This window comes from Myotis yumanensis, unplaced genomic scaffold (assembly GCF_028538775.1).
Source record: "Myotis yumanensis isolate MYYU_CA2020_CCGP unplaced genomic scaffold, mMyoYum1.0.hap1 SCAF_2, whole genome shotgun sequence".
Taxonomy (NCBI): domain Eukaryota; kingdom Metazoa; phylum Chordata; class Mammalia; order Chiroptera; family Vespertilionidae; genus Myotis; species Myotis yumanensis.
The window spans coordinates 54,907,414-54,935,410 of NW_027223753.1; the positions used below are offsets into that span (position 1 = coordinate 54,907,414).

General features: G+C 39.3%; 1 protein-coding gene across 2 annotated transcripts; it reads left to right on the top strand.

Annotated features, from left to right (window-relative positions):
• Positions 1-1,573: 1,573 nt before the first annotated feature.
• Positions 1,574-27,288, top strand: LHX8 (LIM homeobox 8). Of its 2 annotated transcripts, none has more exons than XM_070403380.1 (9): positions 1,574-1,701; positions 3,585-3,671; positions 4,103-4,264; positions 7,925-8,046; positions 10,085-10,305; positions 10,818-10,921; positions 16,564-16,659; positions 22,588-22,771; positions 26,668-27,288. In XM_070403380.1, the coding sequence occupies exons 1-9, from the start codon at positions 1,621-1,623 to the stop codon at positions 26,742-26,744; spliced, it is 1,134 nt and encodes a 377-aa protein (XP_070259481.1). In that variant the 5' UTR covers positions 1,574-1,620; the 3' UTR covers positions 26,745-27,288. The 2 variants fall into 2 exon arrangements, with proteins under 2 accessions (XP_070259481.1, XP_070259482.1); XM_070403381.1 differs by lacking the exon at positions 1,574-1,701 and adding an exon at positions 1,902-1,966.
• Positions 27,289-27,997: the final 709 nt, after the last annotated feature.

Consider the following 27,997-nt stretch of genomic DNA (forward strand, 5'->3'; position numbering starts at 1 on the left):
CACGCGGCCTGACAAAGCCCACGTTCTGCACACCCTTCATTCCGAAGAGTCATCTCGTGACCGATGTTATCTTATGGCAATGGCAATGCATTATGTGGATTTTTCAAAAATACTGAGTTTTGCACGTGCAGGCTAGCTTTTTGAGAAGTCGGTCCACCTCAAGCTTTCAATTCTGTAAGAGGGCACAGATTAAGCATAGCGTCCCCCTCCTCTTCCCCAGTATATTTAAGCAAGATTTTCCAGAGAGGACCCGCGGGGGAGGGGGGCGCTAATATTAACCAGGAAGAGCTGAGCGAAAAAGAAAACAATGGTGATAGGAAAATGCTCTAGGGACCCTAGTTTTTATGGGAGAAAAATGTAATTGAGGACAAAGTAGATTTGCTGTCTTTGCTCGGTCCCAGACTGTTAGACCGGGAAAGGAGATAAGAATATATATCTTCGTCTAATTGAAGCGACATCACATACTTTTGTTAAAGGCCTTTAGAAAGCAGACTCCAAGTATTTTATTACTTATGGTTCAGAAGTTTGTTTTGTTTCTTAAAAAGGGGGGTAGGGGGAATAAAAATTATTGTTTTAAAAGTTTCTTACCAAATTCCCCTTCATACACGAAGTAACAAAGTAAAAATTTACACTGGAAAGAAGCTATTTAAACAGACACACCCGCCAATCCTCATCAAAATTAAGGTCTTCTGAAGACCATCCCCTCTCTCCCCAAACCCGCAGCCACACTTTGAGGCTGAATCTGGCCGCTTTGCGGGCTTCAATGTTGTCTAGGACGAGATGAAAGCTCAAGACTATGAGCAACATACTTTTGCCTTTCTCATCGCCTCGATTTCAAATCTAGTTGCAGCTCTTAAGCTGTTGTGCTGCTCAACTGTTCCTTCTTTATCTCAACGAGAAAACTTTTCGCAAAGGGAGCGCCTCCCGCTAGAGCCGCCAGTCCCAGGCTGCCGGGAGGCGGCTGCGGCCCTGGGCTGGCCCGGGAGGTGCGCATTTCAGGAGAATGACTAACCCTCCGCGTCTCCCAGACCCGCTTCCCCTTCGGCGCGCGGCGGCAAGAGATGTAACCTGAATCTTTGTTTAGGTTTTGGTTGGGAAGCGAGAATTAAAAAGCCACGGCAAAAGCGGAGAGCAGATTTTTTTTTTTTAAGTCCAAAGTTAACAGGGCCATTCCCAATGATTTTTTTTTTTCCCCTTTAATGCTAACTCTGGACTAGGTTGGCTTGTCCTGATAAAGATCTTAACATGGAGAGAAGGCGGGTTTTCCTGCAGGAGGTGAGGCTCTTCCTCCAGGAAAAGACTTTCCCCCACACACACCCCCTTCCCTCCCTTTATGTAAGGTTCCACCCTCTGCAAAACAAACTTTCCCCCCCTTTTCTTTTCCTGGAGGGACAGACCTCAGCGAAGTTGGGGGGGAGAAAAAAAATCTTAAGAGGAGTCCGTCTACCCGAGCACGGGTAGGGCCAGGGCGGCCTCTGCGGAGGACGACAGGCTGGTAGCTTCTCCCTCCTCGGGGTGTCAGCTTTTATTAGCGCCCGGGGGCGGGGGAGGGGGGATCGGCGGACGCGGACAGCCTCTGACCCTCGGAGCTGGTATGAGATAAGCAGCCCTGGCGGTGCCATGTACTGGAAAAGCGATCAGAGGTTTGTGTGTAAACTAGAAGAAAAGGACGTGCCTGAGCTAGCAGCTCCCCCCGAGAAGGTGAGCGAGGCGACGCCGGGCCCGACCCGCGGAATCGCCGTTTCCTTGAAACGCGAGCTGTTGGGGCTTCTCGACGAGGTTCAGAAATTACCTGTGACGGCCTCATCTTCAGACCTGACAATTTTTTTTTTTTTTGGTTACGTAGTAGCGTTAGTCAGTAATCATTGCCTCCCCTCCCCGCAAGCTCACTTAACCTGAAGCATGGACTTGGAGGCTGTGATTTGGGAGAGGAAGCCTCGAGCCTAGGGCGCTCTCGGGTACAGATGTGAGTCGTGTTTTTGTTCTGTTTGCCGAGGTGATCGTGGCGGTCGGGGAGAGAGAATCGGGGGGTCCGGAAGGCTGTCGGGGGGTCGGGGGGGACCCAACAGCGGCGCCCCGCCGCCCGCGGACGCTCGCGGGCCCATCCGCGCTGGCGGGCCCACCGCGAAAACAGACAGAGACGCGGCTCCCGGAAGGCCTCGGGGACCCCAGGGCGCCCGGGAGTGCTGTTTTGCTTAAAATTCCCAAAGAAGCAAACCCCCGAGTACGCGAGTCGGTGGCACCGTTGGTCTAGGAAATGCGGGGAACCGACAGGCTCTCACCTCGCCCTGGAGGCGGGACCCTGGGGTGTCTCCCACTTCAAATTTGAAAACCAACTGGAGCCGGTTGGAGCGCCGACTTCTCTTTGCTGCGCGACACGGGCGGGGACACCGGCGGGGGACACCGGCGAACACGGGGCTTTTCTGCTTCAGCTCCCTTTGTGTCTGCGAGGACGCGGCCGCGCGGGTCCCGTGTGGGGAGCGCAGGGCCGGGGTGCCCAGGGCGGCAGCACCCCGCCCGGTGCTGGCAGAGGGAGGGCGGCAGGGAGGCGAAGAGTCCGACATGCGGAGCTGCGGGCCGCTGGCCTTCGCACTCCACTCCGCCACCCCACCCGGCAGCACGCTCGAGTTTTCGAAAAAGCCGGCAGAAAACGCCCTTTAAGGCTGCGTTTTCGTTGAAGAACAAAACTCTAGCAAACGCTCGGAAACATTTGCGTCATGAGCGTTGTTACTTTAAAACGTGTTGACCGAGGTTGGGTGAGTTTTTTTTTTTTTTTAATGGCACAAATTAAATTCAGCTGGATATTTTCCATTATTCGATACGCTTTCTGCGCTGGTTAAAAATAATCCTTTAGTAGCTCAAATGTTGACTTACTGAGCAATAAGTGGCAATTTACACCTGAAAGAAACGAGTGTAAATCACTCGCAGCTCTAATTGCTGCAAGTTTACGAAAGAGCTGCTGGCTCGGTCGAATCTGAAGCATTTTCATTCAAATTGTCATCGGAACAAGCACCAGGCTTCTTAAATCCCGCTGTAATTAGCCTTCAAGTGTCCTATTAAACCTCTTCACCTTTCGGGCTATCCAATTCAAAAAGCCCCCTTTAAAAAAAACATGTCTTGCTCTTTTAATTGAGGTTATTAAAGAAATCAAGTTTCTTCCCCCATCCCCTTTTCTTCTCTCCCACCCTGCCTCTCCGCTCTGTGCACCCCACTTAGCCCGGGGAGCCCAGCCCCGCCGTGATTGACGTCTAGAGAGAACGTGCTTTGTGCCGGGATGATGGTTATTAACTTGTTACCCCCGGCAGGGGGGCGGGGAGCCGGCGCGCCCGGGTGAGAGCTGGGGAGCCTGCGCCCGGAGAGCTCCGCCGCGCGCCCGGCGAGCCCTCGGCGCTCGGGTGGCCGCCTCGCCTCGCCACGCGCCGGGGCTGCGCCGCCGCCGTCCGCGGAGCCGGCCCGGGAGCCCTGACGGCTGCACGCACGGCCGGCGCGCGGGGCCTTCATTAGCCCGCCCCGCGCGCGAGGCTCGGCGCCGGGCGTGCGGGCTCTGAACTTCTCCTCTGTTTCTCCCCACTCCCGCCCCGCAGCGCCAGGGGCTCATGTCGGAAGAGTGCGGGCGGACTGCAGCCCTGGCGGCCGGGAGGACTCGCAAAGGCGCCGGGGAAGAGGGCCTGGTGAGTGGGGAGGGAGGGGCGCAGGTGCTGGCCGACCTGGCCGAGGCGGGGAGGCGGCCCGGGGAGAAGGGCCGCTGTCCCGCGCTCCTGCCCGGGCCCCCCTGGCCCGCGGGGAGCGGGTGGAGGGAGGGTCCGGGGCGGGGCGCGAAGGAAAGCTGAGCCGGCGTGGCGAGCTGGGCAGGGTGGTGGGGCGCCCTGGGTCCTGGAGGTCAGGGGTCGCAGCCCCAGTGGGTGGTGGCTGGGGCTTGGACTCTGGACGGGGGGTGAGGGCAGAGAAGTGAGACCTCACGAACTGGGCAGAAAGTGGGGGGTGGGGGCTGCTGGAGAAAGGGGGGAGGCGGCGGGGGAGCCCCAGGGATCCGTGGGATAAGGAGGGGAGAGGGAGGAGGGGTCTAGAACCGCCTGCGACCGCGCCTCGCGGCTTCCTGCAGGTGAGCCCCGAGGGAGCGGGGGACGAGGACTCGTGCTCCTCCTCGGCCCCGCTGTCCCCGTCGTCCTCGCCCCGGTCCATGGCCTCGGGCTCCGTCTGTCCCCCTGGCAAGTGTGTGTGCAACAGCTGCGGCCTGGAGATCGTGGACAAGTACCTTCTCAAGGTAGGGCGGAGCCGCCAGGCCCCGGGAGCGGGTACCCTGGGAACCCTGGGAAAAGGGAAACGTTTATTTGTTCCCTCTTTTCCATTCGCATTCTCCCCTGAGGTGGTAGGCTTTCAAAGCAAAACAGACCAATCTAGGGCACTCCCGCGGTGGGAAAGAGTTGGGGAAGAAGTCTTAGAATCTCCCAAGTTGTTGCAAATGAGCTCCTGTGTGACTGTCTCTGTCTAGAGGTGCCGGCACCTCGATACTTCGGGTGTGTGTACCGGAGTCAGCCGCCAACCAACAGAAATGGAGAAACCCTTCTACCCTTTCTGAAACAGGGTCTGCCTGGCGGTTTATAATGAGCCCCGGGTTCCCTAGGTCCCTCGCCCGGGTAACATCCCCACACCGGGCTGCTTCTGAGAGTTCTAGGTCGGAACATGTTGGCTGATTCCACTTTGCAGTGTCTACTTTGGTGAGAACCATTGTAAATTGCCCTAAAGGCTCTTTTCTGGACAGATTTTTTTTTAACATATAGTCTTCTGTTTGTTTACTGTTACCTGAAACCATTTCAGTACCTCACTCCTGTCATTAAGATTTAATACTTAAAGGCCACCCAATGCTTTAAAAAAATGTTATCTTCAGTGTGTAGGGGAGGAAATGGAAATGGATGCCAAGTTAGGAAGAAAAAGAAAGAAGCCTGGGATGAAGTGCTTCAAATGGTTTGAGAGTAGACTGTCTGTCTTAATTTGTTTTACTTCTCTGAAAATACTGTGGGGGAGTTTTGGAGTATAAATTCTGGCAGGCATGGTTACTCATGTCATTGCCTGCAGGATCATGGTCCCACGTGTCTTAAGAAATGCTATGGGTTTTCAACTTCAATCGCTCTTTAAAACCACTATTTAAACTAATGGTCTCTCCTACACTGAATTAGTAGCAAACCAGTTCACTTTCTATTCTGTCTCCACCAAACCCTCACCCCCAGCTTTTCAAAAGATAATATTAATTACGAAGAGTCTGAGTTCAAAAAGCAAGTTAGTGGGGTTCTTTAAATTTCTACCTCAATCAGAACTGCTTCATCTGTAAAGTGGAAATGATACCCTATAGATACAACCCGCATAAAGCACCAAAAGAAGTTTTGTGCTTCTTTGAAAAGTGACTTGAGTTTGTTTTTATCAGTGGTTAATTCTTAAAGCTGAAAAATTAACATGGCTTTCTCTTTAAACCTGCATTCTTAAGATCTCCCTTTCAATGTTTCTAGACATGGAGCCTTTTTGGATATTTAAAAAAGCATCTTTTGGATCAAAAAGGAGCTTATTTTCAATGAGCCCTCTCAATAATTAGTATAATGTTTAAGAATGTTTCTAAAGGGATCTATAAAGGCTTTAACACTTCATAGTAGAGAGGATCAAGAAAAACCTATTACAAAGTGACTCTTAACACACCCTCTGAAATAGTTTCTAGTGTTCATCTTATATATGTTGAAATATGTGTATATATTATTATATATTTGCATTACATGAAATATCTAAGTTACCTAAGCTTTCCTTTGTAATAGGACTGGAGTCCTCCCAATGAAGTCTTATATGTACAGTCTTATTTTCCTTCTTGTACATATTAGTATATTAGCTCTAACAAAAGTTTAATACTTTATGATTATATAAAAACCCTGAATTCTTTTTTACCCCATTTTGAGTCCTTATCCAGACATATTTGAATTAAAATCACTGGTTAAAAAATAATTATTATTGGATGTAGTAGAGTATTTGAGGATGTAAATTGTTTAATATAGAAAAACACTATATCATGAGGCAAATAAAATGGAGTTAGCACAAAAAAGTATAAGAGGAAGTAGATGCACCTATTGCCCCATCTCATACTTCAGTGCCCTGTTGTTTGGGTGGTTTTCTGGCTTGGTCTTATATTCATATACTAGTACATGTACAGATTGGATCTATACCAGCCTTCAGGGAAGGCTCTCTTCACCTTACTTTCCTCTGGGGGTGGGGAAAGGGAAGATGAAAGAGGTTGTTTTTGTTGTTGTTTTTTAAAGTAAACTTTGAGGAAAGTGGAAAATCAGGCACTGGGTCTAGCTTTAGGGAATTGGAGGGTTGTCATAACTCTGCCCTAAAGCCTGAATCTACCTTTGTTTTCTGTTTGTTTTTTTTAAAAGGTTGGATAAGATAAAAATGCAGAAGAAGGCCCTAAACAGTGGAATATGAAAGGAAGTCCATACTTCTAATCTTTAATTGGGCCCCTTTTAGGAAAAAATAGGAGGGAAATATATCTTTATTTCCAGGGCGGTATTCACCATTGTTAATATTTTTTATTGCTTCTTTGCTGTTTTCCAGTATAGTGACTATATACATCTTTTATAACAAAACCTAAGACTTTAAAAATTTTATCCAAATGATACTCTCATTAATGCTTTGGAAAGAAACACATAACTAATTAAAAGCCAGTGAAACTTTTTTTTTCAGCTTCAAAGTACCGTTTATATTTCATGAACAGTAGTGCTAATCTGATAGAATTTGGACAGATCATCTTTATTATGAAATAGTGTAGCAAAATGTATATTTCATATTTTCCCAAATTACCTAATTCCTATTTTAAGCATTAGATCCATTTGTAGAGTGTAACTTTTGTTTTTTCATCACTGCTGTTCTTTTACATTAAACTTAATTAAGCATAAACCTAGTCATTGTGTCCATTTCACAAGAGCAAACTTTAGGAGACTGCATTAAGGCAAGTTCAATCCAATGCTCATTTTTATTCTCCAAGGTTAAAGTTGTGCTTATAGAGTGATGGCAACAGTTTAAGGTGAGGGGTAGTTACAATTTGTTCCCTGAACTGGTAATATTTCACCTTCCTACTTAGAAAATATAAAGGGCTGTGATTTATTAAGTCACCATTTTATGCCTCATTTCTGGAAGTATAAATGGCAAACAATGCTTGGGTGCCTTTTTAAAACCACTTATAATTAGCTTTATTTTTTTTCTCCAGTAGTCAAATCATTAAGTAGGGTTTGCAATATTTTACTCCTTGACTCTCTTATTTAATGTTAAATGGGAGCCAGGGCTTCTGCTATATCAACATTTAAATCTACCTTAGCATTTCTGTTTTGTAAGCAAAATGGATTCCCTGACTTCTTTGTAAGGGTAAGTATTTATCTTAAGGAAACTTCTTGTTCACTGTCTTCCTCTCTCATTTTAACCAATGCACACTGTATAATAATTTGGCCAAAAAAGTAGATTGAGAAGGTATGTGGTTTGGTTTCTTTGGCTAACAAGTTTCATGGTGGAAGAATTTGGTAAAAGAAAAAATAAATCAGTAAGTAAAACTTTAAAGTGTTCAGGAATTTTCCCTGTGTTCATAGAAGTTCCATTAAAAAAAAAAAAAACAAAACCAAAAAACACCTGAAGTCTTTAAAGGAATTAAAAAAAACACACACACCTTTTTAACAAAAAATGAAGAATATGTTATTGTGATTTTCTGGTTGGGTCTAAGGGAATATATCTACACACATATTTGTGTAAATCACACCTTTTCAATGGAAACATTCAGAGTGTGCATTAAAACATGAAGGGACCAGCTTTTTAAATTTTGCCTAATACACAAAACCTATGACTATCCTCTTAAGTATTAGAATGAGTTCTCATCCTGCCCCTTTTTCCTTCACAGGTGAATGACCTGTGCTGGCATGTTCGGTGTCTCTCCTGCAGTGTCTGCAGAACCTCCTTAGGAAGGCATACCAGTTGTTATATTAAAGACAAGGACATTTTCTGCAAACTTGATTATTTCAGGTACACTGTGATTTTTTCTTTTTGTAGTAAGTAGATATTCTAAAAAAATTATTATGCAAAGAGAATTTTGTAAATAGACTTTCTTGTCCAATGTTATTTATTGAAGCCCAGTTTTTCTTATGTAATAGATTTCAAAATGAGAATGCTTTATATCTTTGAGGTATCATTTGTATTACAACAAATAAATAAGCATGTTTAGATGTTTTAGGACTTCAGTATACAAAAATGATTTTTAGATCATTATTCCCACTTTGGTAAATGAAATTTTTAGGTATTAAGAACTTCTTTGCTGTGCATAGATACAAAATATGAAATATAAGATGACTTATCGTGAGAAAGCCCCTGGTTTGGGAGAGTGGTAAGTGAAATAATTATGGGGGGCAAATCCAGGTTTGGTTTAAGCTTTTACCCGTTTACTGTAGGATGACCCCTAGTTATACACCTATAAAATGCCAGCAGTTTTGAGACTGTGATAAACCAAATTAATCAGAATTGACTGTTCCAGTATCAGAAATGTACCAAATCTAAATATTCTGCCTAAAAATCCTGTTTCTTTTGTCTGTTCTTTGACCTTTATTTTGTGAGATTATATTTGCCTGAGTTATTAAATGTAACATTTTCTCTGTGTCATTTCTTTGTAATTATTTAAATGGACAGTTTCTTCCAGGATATAACTCAGTTCTTAATGGATAAATGTCTAGAAATTCTTAAGCATGACTTTAAAAAATTACCATATTTTTAAATTTGCATTTCCAAATGAAGAAGAATGTTCATTGTGAAATTGGGAAGTTAATAGTATATAATAAAGTTTGTAATACAAATTATGTTGTTTATACCCAATTTCAAAAACTGATTTCAGAGAATTTAGTAATTGATTTGAATAATTTGGTAGGTAATTGAAAGCACTTCATAAAATCCAGAGTCCTTTATTTTATAAAGGCACAGAATTTTATAATTACCAAAAATTTATATTTCTCATCAGGTATGCTTTCCATTTCCTCAAAAAAAAAATAGTAGCAATTTTCCTGGTCTTTCACTTAGGATATGCTAATCTTAATGTTTTATGGTAATATAAAGTCTTTTGAAAGATTTAGTTTCAGAGGCTTACTGAAGGTCTAGTTCTTTGGGATGTTTTTATGCTTCATATTTTATATTCTGAAATGTGTCTTTAGGATTCAGTTTTTCAGGTTAATTTTTTAAAAATGGCAATACCTCCAAAGATATATTAATGAATAGACAACAGACATATATACTTATCTCGGACATGGATATGCCAAGCCATGACTACGATTGTGAAAGGAGACGTGGCAAAGAGTCACTTGGACTAAGGGAAAAAATAAATATTTAAATCTGGCATTTTGTTAAGATTAATCTGCATTTAATGTTCAGATGTGTCTCTGGAAGTTTTAGGTTATATTTCCCATCTTCCCGTGATTAGCAATGTGATAGTTTATTCACCAAAGGAAGTATTTTCTGACTTTTCCTTCCTTTCATTCTTCCCAGGGTGAACAATTTCTGTTTCCCTCATTCTTTTATAGTATCAATTTCAAATATTACAATGTTTTAACTTAAAAATGGTATTTAAAGTATTTTCTAATGATCTCAACTTGGTTTTAAGAGATCAATATTTATATCTTCAATGGTGTGCTTTTGTATTTTTAGGTTTCAATCTGGAGTGTGTGTGTGTGTGTGTGTGTGTGTGTGTGTGGTATCTTGGGTCTCTTAAAATGCACTGATATTTGTTACAAGAGAGATATTGAAACTTATATTTTATTTATTTTAAAAGAAAAAATCCAATCTTCCTTTAAGGTAATAATGAGAAGTTTTTGTTTTACATATAGGTTTGAATTATGACCATATCTCATCTTGATTGCTTACCATACTGACTTAGAAAAATAATCGATTCCTGTTTTATTTTGAAAAGATTTAAATGCTTTGCTTAATCCAATGAGTAACGTAACACACTAGTTTAATCTCAAACTGATGAATATGTCACCGAGCATTAAAATCTTCACCTCCCGCCCTTCTGTTTATGTAGAAGGTATGGAACTCGCTGCTCTCGCTGTGGGAGGCACATCCATTCTACTGACTGGGTCCGGAGGGCCAAGGGCAATGTCTATCACTTGGCGTGCTTTGCCTGCTTTTCTTGCAAAAGGCAACTTTCCACGGGAGAGGAGTTTGCTTTGGTGGAAGAGAAAGTCCTGTGCAGAGTGCATTATGACTGCATGCTGGATAATTTAAAAAGAGAAGTGGAAAATGGTAAATATATACTTAAAATACTTTTGAGTCTTTTGGAACAGTGAATACAGGAATAAAAACAGTTTTTCCTCCAGATCCCTTTAATGCATTATTTTGTGCAGTGTAATTGTGGTAAAACTCATTAAGCACTTTACTGTTCGTGGCGGTCTCCATCTGTTTATTTCCCGGGAAGGCCATGCCATGTGTATTAGCGTTGTGCCGTATTCTCAGTCTAAGGACTTGAGTTTAGATGCTGATTTGCTTTTTGTAACTTGTCGTTTCCCTGTCTTTGCCTTCCTAAGGATGAGCTTTAGATGGGCACTTCTAACGTTTTGCCCTTGTGACCAAGTGTTCAAGCCTACATACGGATTACTGTTTTCACAGTCTATTTCTAGTGTGTTTCAAAACTTAAGGGGTTTGGCAATCTAGACGTTTAGTTTTACTCCAGGCCAACGGATGTAAGAAACCTCTTATTGCATGACTGCTGAGCCCACCTGAGTTACCAACATGTGCGGTGTGTTTTTTAAATGTAGGCAACGGGATTAGTGTGGAAGGCGCCCTCCTCACAGAGCAAGACGTTAATCATCCAAAACCAGCAAAAAGGGCTCGGACCAGCTTTACGGCGGATCAGCTCCAGGTAGACGTGACAATGAATTTATGATTTTTGAAGCCCTTCCAAAAAACAACTTTATGCTGTCTAAAATCATGTTTATGTTTTCGAAAAGGTTAGCTTATGCTTTGTGTGGGAAAAACTTGGTGAATGCATGAAATATACATTTGGCCCTAAAGTATTTATCAATGTTCATTCAAGCTTTGTTTTTCTGGGATCTGTTGGCATTGGCATCAAAGTGGAAGCAAAATGTTAGCCTGTCCTGACTTCCTGATAAAATCAGTTTAACCCAGGCATTTACATTACTACATATAATTGCAATAGCAAACAAAATATTTGGGGATTCAACAGAAAGAGTCATACAATATGTGTGTGAGTCTATGGGACACGGATGTGTTCATCTTTTTAACAAACCGCAGTGAGTCTTTTAATGGACAAGATTATACGTTTTCTGAGTAGGATGATGATGTCCCCTGAAAAGGGAGGGATTATTTTCAGCTTAGTTGCCCTCAGTATAATTGTCATAGATTTGGTTTATGAAAATTTTCAAGAAAACTATTAAGTAATTATTGCTTACTTTATATTTAAGTCTACACATATAATGACTCTTTCTGGCATTTTTTAAGATAAAAAATTATGTTTTCTAAAAAATTAATGTGGCTGAGGTATTTCATGTTAAAGTAAAGTAGCATTTATTGAGCACCTACTATGTATTGCTGGATGTTTTATACATTGTATCCATCTTAGCTCAAACTTTAAAGGGTATTTATATAATGTTAACAAATAAGTGAAGGTAATTTTTGAAAAGTCACATATAATATTTTAAGACTTTCCAGTATTTAAGATGAATACAAGTGTTTCAAGAAGATAATTTTTATTTTGAGAATGATTAACAAAGAAACCTTGCTGTGGCACAGATATTCCAAGGCAACTTAATGATATTGGAAAGCAATCTGGCATTAAAATCTAAAGCCATTCTGAAAAACTTTCAGATTGTTTTGGACTTCTTAACTTAGGCATAGAATACATGGTCAATAAGTAATAAATGGAAGATAAAACAAATGAAAGAAATATCTCTGCTTGAACCTTGCTTTACTGGACACCTCATTGGATTGCAATGTAGATCACAAAAAGCCCTAACTTAGGAGACATGAGTACCTGTGGGTGATATTTCCTGGCAGCAGAATACCCAGTAGCTAAAAGGTGTGTGAGAAAATGGAATCTCTAGTAAAAAATATATTCTGTTTTTAAAGTCAGCCATTCCCATAAGGGCTGGCTATCATTTTAATTATAAAACTGATAACTCTAATATCATATACAATTTATTATTAACATTACAATTGTGAAAATTTGAAACCACTGTAGGTAATCTCATATAGGAAGATAAATACTGATTAAATAAAAAGGGAATGATATTTGTGGAGAACTTTGTGCTCCCAGTCCTATGAGAGGCATTTCTCTGCATTTTCTTTCAAGTCCTTCATGTAGATAGCCTCATCCAAGAGGTGCAGGAACTTTCCTCAGGGCAGATTGCCAAGGGAATGGCAGAGAAGAGATTTGGACCCTGCTCCCCAAACCTCTGGTCTTTTCATTTTGCTTGGCCTCCGAGGAGACTATGAATCTGTGCCTAACAAAACTCAATTTAATGGCAGCAGCAGCTAGAACAGAAGAGTGCGATTCCAAATCTTGTAGATGGCCTTATGGTTTTAATTGCAAATGTACACAAACTATTTAATCAAGCATTATTATATGAAAATGTGTGGTGGCCCTGGTCAGGTGGCTCGGTTGGTTGGAGCGGCATCCCGTACACCAAAAAGTTTACAGGTTCGATTCCCGGTCAGGGCACATCAAGAGACAAACAATCAATGTTTCTCTCTCACATCAATGTTTTTCTCTCTCTCCCCCCACCCTACCTCTCTCCATATAAAATCCATAAACATCCTCAGGTGAAGATATTTTTAAAAATGTACTGTGAACCATGTTTTTAAAAATCTGTATCAGAATAATAAGTTTTGAAAAATGAAAGCAGAAATGATATGCTTTCAAAACATGCTCTCATTTATTCAATCTCTACTAGTATTTACCTATTCCAGGAATGACTGAAAAAAATGAGGCTCCATCCTGTCCTCAAGTGGTTCTTTATAATTTAGGAATCTGGAATAGCTATAGATTTTTTTAAAAAACTTGAATTATTATATTCTGTCAGAACCTCTAATAAATCAGGTGATGTAACCTTATTATCAAATTGTCCTACCTTTCAGTAAAATAACAAAGCATGATAGGTAATCCGTAGTTCAAGATAATACATGAAGTAGTAGAGTTAAACAGAGTAGAATTAAAATGGGAGGAATAAACAAGAAAAATTTCCAAAATTCTTTAGAAACTTATGGGAGAAAAAAGTCATTTCACACTTACAAAATAAAATAAAAAATATTTCAAATATTGTTTTATTTGTAGGAATATTTAAAACGTTTCAGCCACTATTATGGTTTGCCTGTAGTAGTTAGATGCACTTGCTCAATGATCATTAATGCTAAACGTGCCAAGGTTAGCACCTACTTTAATCTACTTTCAGATCCAGTTGGTCTGCTGCTACTTTGCAGAATCCTGACATTTCTGGTAGAATTTCTGGCCTTAAAATGATGAGTGTCTTACAGGCTTATGCCTTGACCATGTTAAAAGTAGGGTGGGTTTGGGCATCATTAGTGACTGGAGAATAATAAAACTAATTCAAATTCAAAGGGTTGTGTGTGTTTTTTTCTGAGGCTAAACACTGATAAGTACATCTTACTTTTCCTTTAGCATAATCCAATCCTAAACCATCAGTGTTGATTTAAGTTTTGCTTTATTCCTTGATGAGAAATTGCTTTATTTAATGTAATTTGGTTCTATGATTAAACTTGTGAATTTGAAATGCATTTGTGAAAAGCATGCTGTTTTTGTTCTATAAATTATCAATAGTGGCTTTGAAAGCAAATGCTTTTCTCCTTCAAAATTAAAAAAACAAAAAACACAAAGATAATTTGCTCATTCTTTTTTCTCTTTGAAATTTACATACTCAGCCTCCTATAAACACCACTGCATTTGCATATGAAATAACACATTTGAAGTAGAAAAGGAAGAATGAAGTGAACTGAGTGAAATTATGAACTTTTAGTCTGATTCTACCCATTTTTAAACCAAAAACATAGGTACTGTTTACAGTGAATATGTGGACAGAGTTGGACAGGAAGCCAGGAATATCTTTTTCTGGAAGAGTCACTAATCAGAGAGAAGTTAACTGGAAAAAAAAAATTATATAATTTGTAAACCTCTTAAGATTTCCGAGAACAACATTGGTGAACCACACTATCTTCAGATTTTCCTCCCACAATCAAGGTTCATTCTGTCACAAACACAAGCACAAACACTATTGACAGGAAGGGGAATTTGAATAATAAGACATCCCCTTTGCCCTCAGAAAACTCACTTTCTGCTAGGGAAAACTAAATTTGCCAATGACTTATTTAGCTATCCTTTGAGATGGGCACTGGCAAAAGATAGTAAATATTATATGAGGGTCATAGTGGAGAATGTAATTCATATGGCCTGCTGCAATGGTGTCCAGGCCAGCAGAGCTTAACGTCTTTAGTTAGGTTGGTCACCCACCCTCATCCCATGCCCATGGACATGCACAATCATGTTGCATGCCAGACTCCCTCTCTTCTTTCTAATATAACATCAATGTTGAGAGAGAACCATTGATTGGCTGCCTCCTGCACAGCCCCTACTAGGGATCAAGCCCACCACCCAGGCATGCACCCTTACCAGGAATCCAACCGTGACCTCCTGATTCATAGGTTGACATTCAACCACTGAGCCACACCGGCCAGGTTATAATTCTTTATATTTTACTAAAGGCCTGGTGCATGAAATTCACGCACTCGGCGTGGGGGGGGGGGGGGGGGGGGCGGGGAGGGGTGTCCCCTCAGCCCGGCCTGTGTCCTCTTGCAGTCCTGGAGCCCTCAGAAGATGTCCAACTCCTGCAGAAGTAGGAGTCCAGCCATGAACCAGGCTTCTGGCTGAGAGGCACTCCCCCTGTGGGAGTGCACTGACCACCAGGGGGCAGTTTCTGCCTTGAGTGACTGATCCCTGGTGGTCAGTGCGCATCATAGCGACCAGTCATTCCACTGTTCGGTTGATTTGTATATGAGCCTTTTATTATATAGGATAATACTTCCCTGGATTGATTGACGTTTAACTAATAAAAATGTCCCATTTGATTCCCATGGTTAATCTTTTCTGAAAAAATATCTGAAAGCTCTTAATTTATGCTTTTATTCTGGTACTCCCCCCTTCCACAGCATTCTCTCTATATCTCTTTCTTTCTCTCTTAACTTTTATAAGATTTTATTTGAGTCAAACTGTGATAACATATGCCAGGAAGCAAGATTTCAAATGCTTTCCACACCTCTCTCAACCTTTTGTTGGTAGTTATGGGCATGTCTGAATCTCTGCCCTGGAAAGTTGAGATCAGGAGCAGTTTTTTCATGTTCTGCTATCTTACAGCACTTAGCACAGTGGTTCCAAGCCAAAGATTCACATCAGAATCACCTGGGTACTTTTTTAATGTATAGATGTTTAGATCCTGAGGAATTCTTATTCAGTGCTGATGGGTGTCTCTTTTTAAGATTCCAGATACATCTTTGCTTAGAGCAGCGGTTCTCAACCTGTGGGTCGCGACTCCTTTGGCAGTCGAAGGACCCTTTCACAGGGTTTGCCTAAGACCATCCTGCATATCAGATATTTACATTACGATTCATAACAGTAGCAACATTACAGTTATAAAGTAGCAACGAAAATAGTTTTATGGTTGGGTCACACATGAGGAACTGTATTTAAAGGGCCAGAAGGTTGAGAACCACTGGCTTAGAGCAAGTGCTTAAAACAATGATAAAATGGTTGCAATTAAGTGGAATACATTTGTTGTGCTGTGTACTATTTGCAGACTAATAAAAATTGTAGTAGGGGCCTTGAACCTATTTAGCTCAGTAGAGGTTGAAGATAATTGTATATGATTTTTGTATTTTTAAAAGTTTTATAATGCTAACACTTTTTTTAAATCCTCACCTGAGGATATGTTTATTGATTGAGAGAGAGAGAGAGAGAAAGAGAGAGAGAGAGAAAGAGAGAGAGAGAGAAACATCATTTGGTTGCCTCCTGTACATGCCCCAACCGGGGATTGAACCCACGACCCAGCCATGTGCCCTGACAAAGAACCGAACCCACAACCTTTTTGGTGTTTGGGATGATGCTCCAACCAACCAAGCCATCTGGCCAGGGCTCTAATGCTGACACTTTTTAACAGAACAGAAAAAAAGTAAATAGACTTAACACTGCTTATGCTTGTGGGTTAAAGTATGGAAAGAAGAAAAAGGTGAGCTTATTTTTAAAGCATAGTTGAGAAACAAGTTTTCATGTTGAAATTGATTATTTTTTAAAGATCTTAACATAGCAACTTATGTGTAAATTTACAAAATGTGCACTCTTTTCATTTATACATACATTCCCATATTGACTTTCAAGTAATAAAATATAAGTACCCCATTTTCTTGTGCATGTCTTCTCTCCTATCACCAAAATGCAGAAGATTGGTTCTTTTTAGCTACTTACGACTTATATATTTTTAGGTGATGCAGGCACAGTTTGCTCAGGACAACAACCCAGATGCCCAGACCCTCCAGAAACTGGCAGAAAGGACAGGCTTGAGCAGACGGGTGATACAGGTGATTGTTTTAAACATTAATCAAGAGATACTGAAATTTCTATTCTAGGTCTTTATGAGTGTGCATTGCTTTGTGAAAACTTGCCAAAGCATTAGTTTCTCATTTCAGGTCACTTCACACTCTAAATCATTTTTTTTTTAACTTGATAATTAGCCTGCTTGGGCTGGGCTATCATTTGTTAAGTGACTCCTTGTACAAGTTGCTTCATTCATTGCTCACAGCAACCCTAAGGTCCTCAGGCTAAAAAAGACAACCGAGGTTCCAAGCTAGATCTGGTTCTAAGGTCAGTGTTTTTTCTACTTTTCTAAGACCGTGTATGTGAGTGAGTGTGCATGTGTGTAGAGGGTGTTGATGGCCTCTGTTTAAGATCCAGGTAGAGGGAGTGATGTGAACAAAGTTAGGGAAGGATGAGCTAGACCAAACTTGTCAGAATGTAAGATTTACGTTTGCAAATTGTGGGAGAAGAAATTGGTGGCGTCGATCTTGGAGAGGTATGTAAATGCAGAGTTCTTTTCTTCTCAGGAGAAAGCCATGATACGTGATTTTAGGAAGAAAAGGTTGTTGACAGCACGTGGGATGAATTAGGGTTGGGAGAGGCTAGATAGAAATAAGCAGATTAATTGGGATGTCCAGGAAAGGAGTAATTTTTAAAAAAAGAAGATTAATGGGTGAGGTGGCCTAGAATTCATCAAGAAACGTTTTATTGACTGTCCACTGATGGCAAGTACTGGATGCTGGAGACACAAGAAAAGTACCAGACACTGTAATGGGGAAGCAGAAGTCAAAGGTGACTCTTAGATTTGAAGTCAAAATATTCATGGGAATGGAGCTATTAACAGGAATATTCAGGTCAAAAGAAAGCTAGTTTGGTAATATGGAGGGAGATGAATTCCCTTTTCCCTCTGCTATTTCTGCAGTGATGGTGCCATTGGGCATGTAAACAGGTATTTTTTTGAGGATGAACAGAACTCAAGCAAAAACATCTAATGCTCTGAGATTGGGTAAAGACCCTTTAGAAAGAATTATAGACAGTAAAAAGTGAAGAATGGATTTTAGGGAGAGAGCAGGGCAAGAGGTGCTGTTTGAGTGGAACATCGTAACAGCCAGAAGAAATGAGTAGAAACATTATGGAGGCCAAAGGAGTGAGGTGGGTTCAAGATGGAGGTGGTCATCTGTGCCAAGTTCTTAAAGAGAGATCAGGGGAATGGAAAATAATTTTAAATAACATTCAAAGTTCAAAACGTTTGAGAAATTAATGCAAGCAGAAGCAGGTCTCTGCAAGGGAATGCAGGAAAAGGTAGATTTCACTCATGATGTAGAGCTTTCTCAGTAGGAGAGTCTATCCAAATTGCATGGGCTACCATTGGAGGAAGTGATTTCCTGTGGCTGGAAGGGAAGCTTCCTTCATCGAGGTCCTTCAGACACAATTGGCTGGGGCTTCTGTCTATTATGAGACTATATATTCTGCAGCAGCTGCCAGATTCATGACTACTATGTTTTTTATTATTTTGAAGTTGAAAGCAAAGTAAAATGGAGGGTTTTCTGAGTCCTTTTCTAATTATTTGAAGAAGACCTCAGATAGATATCTCTCATATAATTTTTAGGTATTTCAGTCACCAGTATTATGAGCAAGTATATATTGTTGGATAGTGGCTTTTAATATGTGAGGATTAGGGTGAGAGTGGGGTGTAGGGAAGGGTATGAGGGGGGAAATGATGATGGAACCATTTTTGAGAGGGTGGTGAACACACAATACAGTGTATAGATGATGTGTTGGAGAATTGGACATCTGAAATCTGTATAATTTTGTTAACTAGTGTCACCCAATAAATTCAATAAAAAGGAAAAAGATATGTGAGGATTGTATTTAAATATTTTTGACAAGATAGCAAAGGAAGGTGTACCAGCATACAAATATATACATATGGAGTCTACAAAAGTAGGTTAACAATTGTTCTTATGGAAATAATACAATAATGAATAAGTAATAATACAAGAATAAACTGTTTCCTATATTCACAACTGTAAACCTACTTTTGCCCCACACTATATTATTTGTATACTAGGGGCCCAGTGCACAAAATTTGTGCAGCCGGCGGCGCCCGGCAGGATACTCCCTTCCTTCCCCTTGCCAGCCCCACCCCCTAGTTGAACTCCCAGTTGAGGGGACAATTTGCATACTACACTTTTATTATATAGGATATACCTGTGTGTGTATAATTTAAATATATAGTCCTTCACAGTATTTTTGAAGAGTTAATTACTGTGATCTCAAACAGTGATCATGATCTGTTTGCCCAGCCTACTTCCTAGCACTGGACACACTTTAGAAAAGTTAATGAAAAGAGTTTTAATGACTAGGTCTTGATTCTAATATGAAAATTAGGTTGTATGCAAAGATTAGCTAGAAACAGTGGTCTGATACATGGAGACAGTCTCACCTTTACTAGCTAAAGTCTACTTAGAGAGACATTAGTAACAGACCAGACTGTCATTGTACTAAGATGATAGAAGAAAGATGGATGATTTTATTTTGAACTCTGTATCTAAGTATATTCACTGTTCACATACCCTTTCAGATAGGTGAATTATGAGTTGTGTACCTTTAGAAAAATAGTAAAACTGTTCTATTTCTTTCAGTATGTTTACTGGGAATATCTTTTCATACTAAGAACTACATCAATTTTATTGCTGCACATATTGAGCATAGAATAATTTAGTTTACTTCCAATTTTTTTATTATCATTTGAATGCTTCAATGAACAATATTGTATACATACTTTGCACACTTGTTCAATAGTTTTGATAGGATACATTTATAGAAGTAGGCTTATTGAGTCAAAAGATAAAACATTTTTAGGGCCTTTAACTGATAGCACAAAAATCAATTCCAGAAAAAACATACCAATTTATTCTGTCAGTAGTTACTTATGAAAGTTGCTCTTCCCCAACTATGTGAATCCTTATGGCTATCCTTCTTTAATGTCCTTTCCAATTTGATAGTCAGAAAATCTCATTGTCTTTATTTGAATTTTTCCATTATCAATGAACTTTAACATAAAGTTGTTATTTTAGCCCACTTTTCTACTGGATTGTTTCCTTTCTCGCCATCTTACTTTTATTGATTTCTATTTATCATGTTAAACTTTCATAGTTCATCCATCAATTTTTCTTATTTATTGGGGTGAAATTGGTTAATAAAATTATGTAGATTTCAGGTATACAATTCTACACTATATCATCTATGTATTGTATTGTGTGCTTACCACCTAATCATCAATTTTCTTTTCATTTTTCCACCACATAGAATTTCTTATATTTTTATGTATTCAAACCTCTCAATATTTATTTTCTTATAGCTTTGGCCATTTTTATGTTTCTCCACTGAGAGATATATCAATATTGGCTTTTGTTTCCTTAAGCATTATGATTTCAGTTACACCTATAATTTATCTGGAATTGATTTGGTTACATTGTGAGGAAGGGATTTTTCTATTTTTTTCTCCTAAATGATTACTCAGCTTTCTTAAATCAGTATCATGCCATGCTTTCCAAATAATTTAAAATTCCATGTTTTTCATGCATTATTTTTATATTTGACTCTTTGAGCTTCCAAAGAGATTAGTTTTATGCATTAGCCTTTTCTTTTGCAGAGTGTCTACATGACCTACTTCTAGCTTATGTAGTTTACAATATAGAATTCAAAAACTATTAAAACAATAACTCAGAAGAAAATGTAACTCTTGTTAGAGGTTTGCAAAACAGAAGGAATAACTTTTAAGTCAGTGAGGAGTGTCAGAAGGACTTGTACTTGAATTCCGAAGCTGGTAACCCTCACGTCAGAAGTTATTTTCTGAAGTCTGGTATCATCAGCTATATTTTGCTGTGCAAATTACATGACACTTTGTGTTTACAAATCTCTCTCTGCTGACTACCTGTTGATGATCTTTCCAAGGAGCTATTTGATTAAGCATTAAGGTAGCTATTTTGTTCTTTATGTCATGCCTTCTTCGTATCTATTTCCAAAGTCTGATATTTTTTTAAACAGTTGAGTAGGTCCCATCCAATATTTAATCTATTGGAGACGTAAGAGACTTTGAAGAAACCCAGGGAACCACAGTGCCATGTATATTAGGTTACATGTGCCCTCTGGGTGCATGTCTTCTGGGTGCTGTCCTGGAAAAGGCAGGTGGCAGCAGTTCCCGTTTACACGTTGGAGAATGTGTGAGTGTATCTTCGTGGCTGGGTGATGGCAGCAGTGGCACCCATTGTTCCGGAGCCTGTGGAGAGAACTGTGAGTGGAGACTTTGGATGTGGTCTCTGCATTGGTATCTAAGGGTCTAACACTCCAGAAGATGGGGGAGAAGGCTGTGACTTCCCCCTCCTTTTCTTCGACACATGTCTAAGTCTCGTTCCTGAAACATTCCTCGGGTACTCCTTTCAGCCACCTGCTCAGGGCTGCACAACCCATTATGTCATTCATTTTTATTTCTTTAGCATTAAACCTTTGAGTTTATACTTTACCAGCCCTCTATTTTGAGTCCCAAGGGCAGGGTGTGTCTTAGAAATAGCCAACTTCTTTTTTTTTTATAGACACTATTCTTTTTAAAAAAAATATTTTTATTTTAGAGAGGAAGGGACAGGGAGAGAGAGATAGAAACATCAGTGATGAGAAAGAATCATTGATCAGCTGCCTCCGGCATGTCCCCCATTGGGGATTGAGCCCACAACCTGGGCATATGCCCTGACCGGGAATCAAACCATGACTTCCTGGTTCATACGTCGATGCTTAACCACTGAGCCACAGCAGCTGGGCAAGCCAACTTTTTCAGATAAATCTTTTCCCAGCTTCCTTCTTTTCCATGTTATTTAGCTCCGATTCCCTTTGGTCAGCCCTGGGCAGAGATGTATGTCCCTGACCTTTCCCCAGCCTTTGTCTCAAATCCTAAATTTTCTTTTCTTAGTTTTCTTAATTTTTTTCCCTTACGCTTTCTTTCTCCTCATGACAGAATCTTTGGCGTGATGGCACATAAATGCTATGATATTTTAATAAAGTAACCCTCTGTAGTCCAAGTTTTATCTAATGGCAGGGAGTTCAGTCATAGGCAGTTTATTGCTGGAAGCATTCGGGGCAATCTAATCTTACTTACCTGACCTGCTTGCCCTGAATTTGCTTTCTTTATTTCTGGGCAGGAGTGACAAGAGGATGGTTAGCTCTTTACATTTTGTGAACTGTTTCACCAGTGGACTTGTTTGTATTTTATTCTACTTAAGTATTACTAGTTTTTTTCTTATTGTAAGCCTGACCTTAACATGCTTCTTAGGGGATAGCCTATGTATTCAGTAGGAGAAATTGAAGCCAGCAGGTTAAAATGTGCCTGGAATCACTGAATCAAGGGGTTTGTAGAAAGCTTTAAGTTCTCAGTAGGGATTTTAGGCATTTGAGAAAAGATTTGAAATAAGTCCAGCAGGTGTCTAAGAATACATTTAGTAGTGTTGTTGTTGGGTTTTGTGTGGTGGGTTTTTGTTTTGTTTTGTTTTGTTTTGTTTTGTTTTGTTTTGTTTTTGTTTTGAAGTTCTATTTGAAAGGCTTTTTCTGTTTTTCTTTTTGTCCCAAATGCCAGGAGTAAAACCCAGGAAACTTCGTCTGGAATTCTTTGAGTCCCATGCCTCTTTTTATTTTGGAAAGCACTTAGTTTAGTATAGAATTGGCTTTTAAGTAAATCTTCAAATAGTTATTGAGTAAAGAAAATGACCATTGATGTTTGCACAAAGGTGTTTCTCTTCTGTCTACAGAACTTTCTAAAACTTATTTAGATTTATGCTGTGCTTGTATGGGAGAGCCACTGAGATGGCATCCCTTTCTAAACGGAGTTGTGATGTTCTCAGAAGCTGATGTGACAGAACTACATTGCTTTTCTCCCTCAGGTGTGGTTTCAGAATTGTAGAGCACGCCACAAGAAACATGTCAGTCCCAACCACTCCTCCTCTGCCCCAGTCACATCTGTCCCACCCTCCAGGCTGTCTCCACCCATGTTAGAAGAAATGGCGTATTCTGCCTACGTGCCCCAAGATGGGACGATGTTAACTGCGCTGCATAGTTATATGGATGGTAGGTATCCAAACATTTAACAGCTGTCTCCTAAGGAGTCGATATCTGACAACTTCTAATATTAGATTATTGATGAGATTCACATTTTGAAATATTACCTCAGTAATAGCTAAAAAATATTGTGTGTGTGTGTGTGTGTGTTGGTGGGGGGAGGGGCGTGTAGTAGAGAGCAAAACTACCCAAACATTCTTATTTCTGTGACTATATTTTAAGGGACAAATTTAACACTCACTTTTCAGCTAAAATACAAATATTGATAATGACTCTTAGTGCTTGATTTCTATTTAGGAAACATTTTTGTTTGGTTTTTCACCTGACAAATATTTAAATAATTTATTTTCATATGGGTCAGAGAAAGTATTCACAGTCGGATTTTTAGATTGGAGTTTACTTAGTTTATTAAAGAAACTTTTTTTATTGGAATAAAACATACATAAGAAAAGTGCACACACAGTAAGTATACAACTTGATAAGTTAGTAAAATGAGCATATCCATGTAAATACTACCCAGATGTAGCAGTGCACGATTAACACCCCGAAAGCCTCTCTTCTGTACCCTCCTAAAGTAACATTACCTTGACTTCTAAACTCATGTTTTAGTTTTGCCTCTTTGTGAGCTTTATATAAATTGAACCGTGCAGGATGTATTCTTGTGTGTCGTCCTTCTTTCAGTTGCATTGGTTATGAGTCTCATCTGTGTTGTTGCCAGAACCAGTGATTTGTTTGTTTTCATTGTTATATAGAATTCTACTGTAGGACTATATGACAGTTTATCCACTCTATGGCTGATAGACATTTGTGCTGTTTCCAATTTGGGCTTTTATAAATATGCTGCTATGGACTTTATTATACATGCCTTTTGGTACATGTTAATTCACACCTCTATTTGGTATGTACCTGGGAATGGAACATAGGGTCATAAGCTATACGTGTATTCAAATTTAGTTAATTCTGCCTAACAGTTCCCGTAGTGGTTGGAGCAGTTTACACTTGGGCCAGCAGCATATGAGAGTTCAAGGCACTCCACATCCTCACTAACACTTCATATGGTGTGACTTCTTAATCTTAGTCTATTTGGTGGTTGTGCAGTGCTATCTCATTATTTTAATTTGCTTTTTCTTAGTGACTGATGAGATTGAACATTTTTTTTTCCATTGGGCATCTATATATATTTTCCTGTGAAGAACCTATTTATATCATTTGCCTATTGATCTATTAGCTTGTCTTTTTACCTTGATTTATTTTTATTCTTGCTATATTCTGCATACAAAGTTTTTTTTTTTTAATGATTATATGTGTTGCAAATACCTCCTCCTGTTTAGTGGCTTGCCTTTTTCTACTCTATTGAGGTATGTTCGGTTGAGCACAGTTCCTAATATTAATGTAGTTCGTTTCATCAGTTTTTTCCTCCATGGGCCATGCTTTTCTGGTGACTTATTCAAGAACTTGTGCTTACTCAAAGATAATGATGATATTCCACCAGCATTGTCTTCTAGAAACTTTATTTTATTTTGACATTTAGATTCTCAGTCCATCTGGAATTGAATTTTGTATGTGGTGTGAGATTGGGAGCAAAGCTTATTGTTATATTGATGAAAAATACTAATTTCCCAGCTGCTTTGTAGCAGCACATTTGATATAAATTAAGTGTCCATATAATGTATGTGTCAGTTTTATTGGTGTACTTATTTTTATATTAGTACCTAATTGTTTCACTTATGCTAGGCTTATCATTCATGATATGCAACTGAACAAGTCTTCCTATTTCATTGTTATTCAAGTTTGTGTTGCATATTCTTGACCCTTTGCATTTCCATAAGTTTTTCCAGCTTATCAATTTCTACCTGCCCCCTGCCCCCTGCAAAAAAAAAAAAAGGAAAGAAGTTCATATTTTGAAACAATCCATCATAGGAAACTACCACCTTGGTAATATTGTCTTTCATATCATGAACTTAGTTTGTCAATTTATTTAGGTCATCTTCAAGTGCTCTCTTATATTCTAGACTTTACTGTTTAGTAATCTTATACATCTTTTGTTAGGTTTATTCCTAAGTATTTGTTTTGATGCAGTTATAACAGGTATTTCCTCTGTATGTAGAAATCTAGGTTGGCAGATATCTCTTTTTCAGCACGATGATGATATGATAACATTGTTTTCTGGCTTCCATTGTCTCTCTTGTGTAGAATATGGATGGTTAATTAACTTGATACTTACTGTTGAAGTCAACTGTTTGTCTTATTAATGTTCCTTTGAAAGTAAATGTCTTTTTTCTCAGCATTTTTCTCTCTGGTTTTCAGTTTTATTAATATGTGCCTAGATATGCTACTTGAATATGTCATTCGAGTATTTCATTATGAAAAAGTCTCAGCTTTTGTCTCTTCAAATATTGTTTTAGCCCTTATGAAAAAATTTTATATTTTCCAGCCTTTTGATCTTCCATGCTTCAATCTGGTTATTTCCTTCTATTTCCCAGTTCACTAATTCACACTCTATCTAATATATAAAACTCATCCATTGAGTTCTTAATTTTAGTTATTGTAACTTCAGTTTTAGAATCTCCGTTTCATTGTTTTATACAGTTCCAACTTCTATGCTGAAATAATCTATTTTGTCATTTTGTTCCATAATAACCCTATTGTTATATTAACTTTAGTTATATTAACGTCCATGTCTGATAACTCCAATATCAGGATTTTTGTGGGTCTGTTCTATTATTGTTGTTTATTCCTCTTTGTTTTCAACCAAGCCATGTCTTCTTTTTCTGTAAGCCAAAGCCATGTCTTCTTATTTGTCTTGCTATTTTTTTTTATTGCACTTCAGATGTTGGGTATGAAAAACTAGAAATAATTTGAGGCTCTGGGTAATATCTTCCACCAGAGAGTATTTAGTTTCGCCTTTGGCAGGGAGGTAGGCTAGGGGAAGAGCAACCTAATCCAATCCGGCATCAGTCCTCAGAAGGGATGGTGTGTTTCTGGGTTGCTACAAGTTGGATTTAGCTTGTTGAGATCCACAACAAAACCTGTGTTTTGTTTTATTTTGTTTCTGCTGTTTTTAACTAGGGCTTCTCTTCAGTGGACCCTGATCTTTCACATTTGTTTTCCACTATCCAGTCTAAGTCTAACTCCTGAATACTCCACTAAACTTCTCAGACACGTATTTTCAAATTGTCACTAACTTGGGGAAAAATAGTCTCATTTTATTTCTCTCCTCTGGGAGTTGACTGCCTTGGTCTCTTTAATATGCCTTAAGACACGTTTTAAAGAATGTTGTCTAGCTTCCTAGTTGCTCTCAGAGGGAGATTGTGTTTGAAGCAATGCAGCCATTGCTGAGAGTAAAATCTTCATTTTAAGTTTCAGTTAAATAAAAAATCAGAGCCTATATCATTGTAATCATTTACTTACACTAGCATTAAAATTGGGTGTGTTGACTTGAAAGACTTGTGTTGACTGAGTCAAATGTATTTTGATGTATGTTTAGGGAAGAGGCAGTTAGACATTCATAAATGAGAATTTGGTTGGGGGGTCGGGGGAGTCATCCTATAAACACACTTTCAATATAAAATCTGACAACATCTCTGCTGACAAAGCTCATGAGTCTTTCTAGCTGAAGGGTAAAGTGCAGTGAATGGGGTATGGATGGAGGACAGTAAAGTGGCAAAATCTTGTTGCCCAAAATAAAGATTTGGGGGTAAACCCATCCTAGATTCTCATTTAATAATATACTCATGATGCTGAATAAGGTAATGCTTCTGCTGAGGTCAGTGGAATGAGTGTAGCTTGGTGCCCTCAGCTGTAATGAGTAATGAAAGCACATTGCCTTGGCTTGTTTTTGTTTGTTTTAAATCAGTTTTATTCATCCTACAAAACTGATCCACAAATTTCTTTCTATTTTGTAGCTCATTCACCAACAACCCTTGGACTCCAGCCCTTGTTACCCCATTCAATGACACAACTGCCAATAAGTCATACCTAATTTCTTTTTCAGGGATAGAAATGATTAAGGATATAAACTTGTCATTTATTATGTATAAAATACCATTGAAAAGATTAATGTTAATTTTTTATTTAACACCTAAAGCATTTCCAACATCACTTTGCTGCCCAGGTATGTATCTACAGTTGGCCTGCAAGACACTTTTATTGATTTTTTTTCTTTTTCTTTTTTTTTTTTTTGTAAAACTTATGTTTACAAGAAGAAAACAAGTCAAAACTTTTTTTTGTATTGTCTGGAAATAGTTCACTCTAGTGTGTATCTGTTAATTTATTTGTCATCAAAAGAGCACTTTGCCTAAAAGAAAGGACTGACAAGTGTGCAAAATGTTTACAATCCTTTGTGAAATTGTAGTTTATCATTAGTTTGTATCTGTAAGTTATTGTTATAAATATTACCTGTATTTTTTTTTGGTACATACAACTTTATACTTTGAGGCTTGTATCTGTGAATTTGCAACTGAAATTTCCTTTGCCACCATTTTCAGAATGAACTGAATAAAGCTTCTGTTGTAGCATGCCACGCAGACACGTTCTTGTGTTTGTGGTTGATGAATTACGGCTGTAAATAACACTATGGTTTAATAAGCCCACCATTCTAAGTTTATTAAACATTTTCCATTATTGTGAAAGTTCCAACCAATTTGTCCTTTTTGTGTGCGTTTTCCACAGTAAGTTGACCCTAATGTCTTTCAGATATAACAACTTTTATTTTAACAGTTCATATTGTTTTGAGCTGCATTGTGAGTACATTTAAATAGGCAGCTTATTTGTTGATGATTACACTTACTCAACAAAAGAACACATGAAAACATCTAATTTGGCAGATGGTCTCTTTTGGACTCGCTGGTAAAATTAATGTGGAAGAAAAGGCAGAGCGCTTTTCAAAACGGTCTTCTGGGGCATCCCCGTCAGAAATGAGAAATGCGCCATAAGGATGTATGTCTTCGGGGCTGATAAAGGAGGCCTAGAAGGCTTTGGAGTTTCTGAGCAACGTTTCTCGGGCAGAAACTCTACTTTTTCTTCCTGTGAACACTCTAGCGGTTATGTGTCTGAGCTGAAACCTGAACCTCAGGACTTTATCCTAGGTAGCAGTGGACGTTTGTCTTGGAATTACAGAAGTAAGTAGTGCCGCTCTCACGCATTTTTGGATTTAAAGAACTTAATCAGTACCCACTTCTTCTCTTTCATATACCAGTCAGGACAAATAAAAAGTTAACGAGAAAAAAAATCTTA

Bases quoted from the DNA above. Each gene is read 5' to 3' on its own strand.
- LHX8 (XM_070403380.1), top strand. From the start codon at position 1,621: ATGTACTGGAAAAGCGATCAGAGGTTTGTGTGTAAACTAGAAGAAAAG. The intron at 4,265-7,924 runs GTAGGGCGGAGC...TTTCCTTCACAG, and splicing joins TGGACAAGTACCTTCTCAAG to GTGAATGACCTGTGCTGGCA. The intron at 16,660-22,587 runs GTGATTGTTTTA...TTTCTCCCTCAG, and splicing joins TGAGCAGACGGGTGATACAG to GTGTGGTTTCAGAATTGTAG.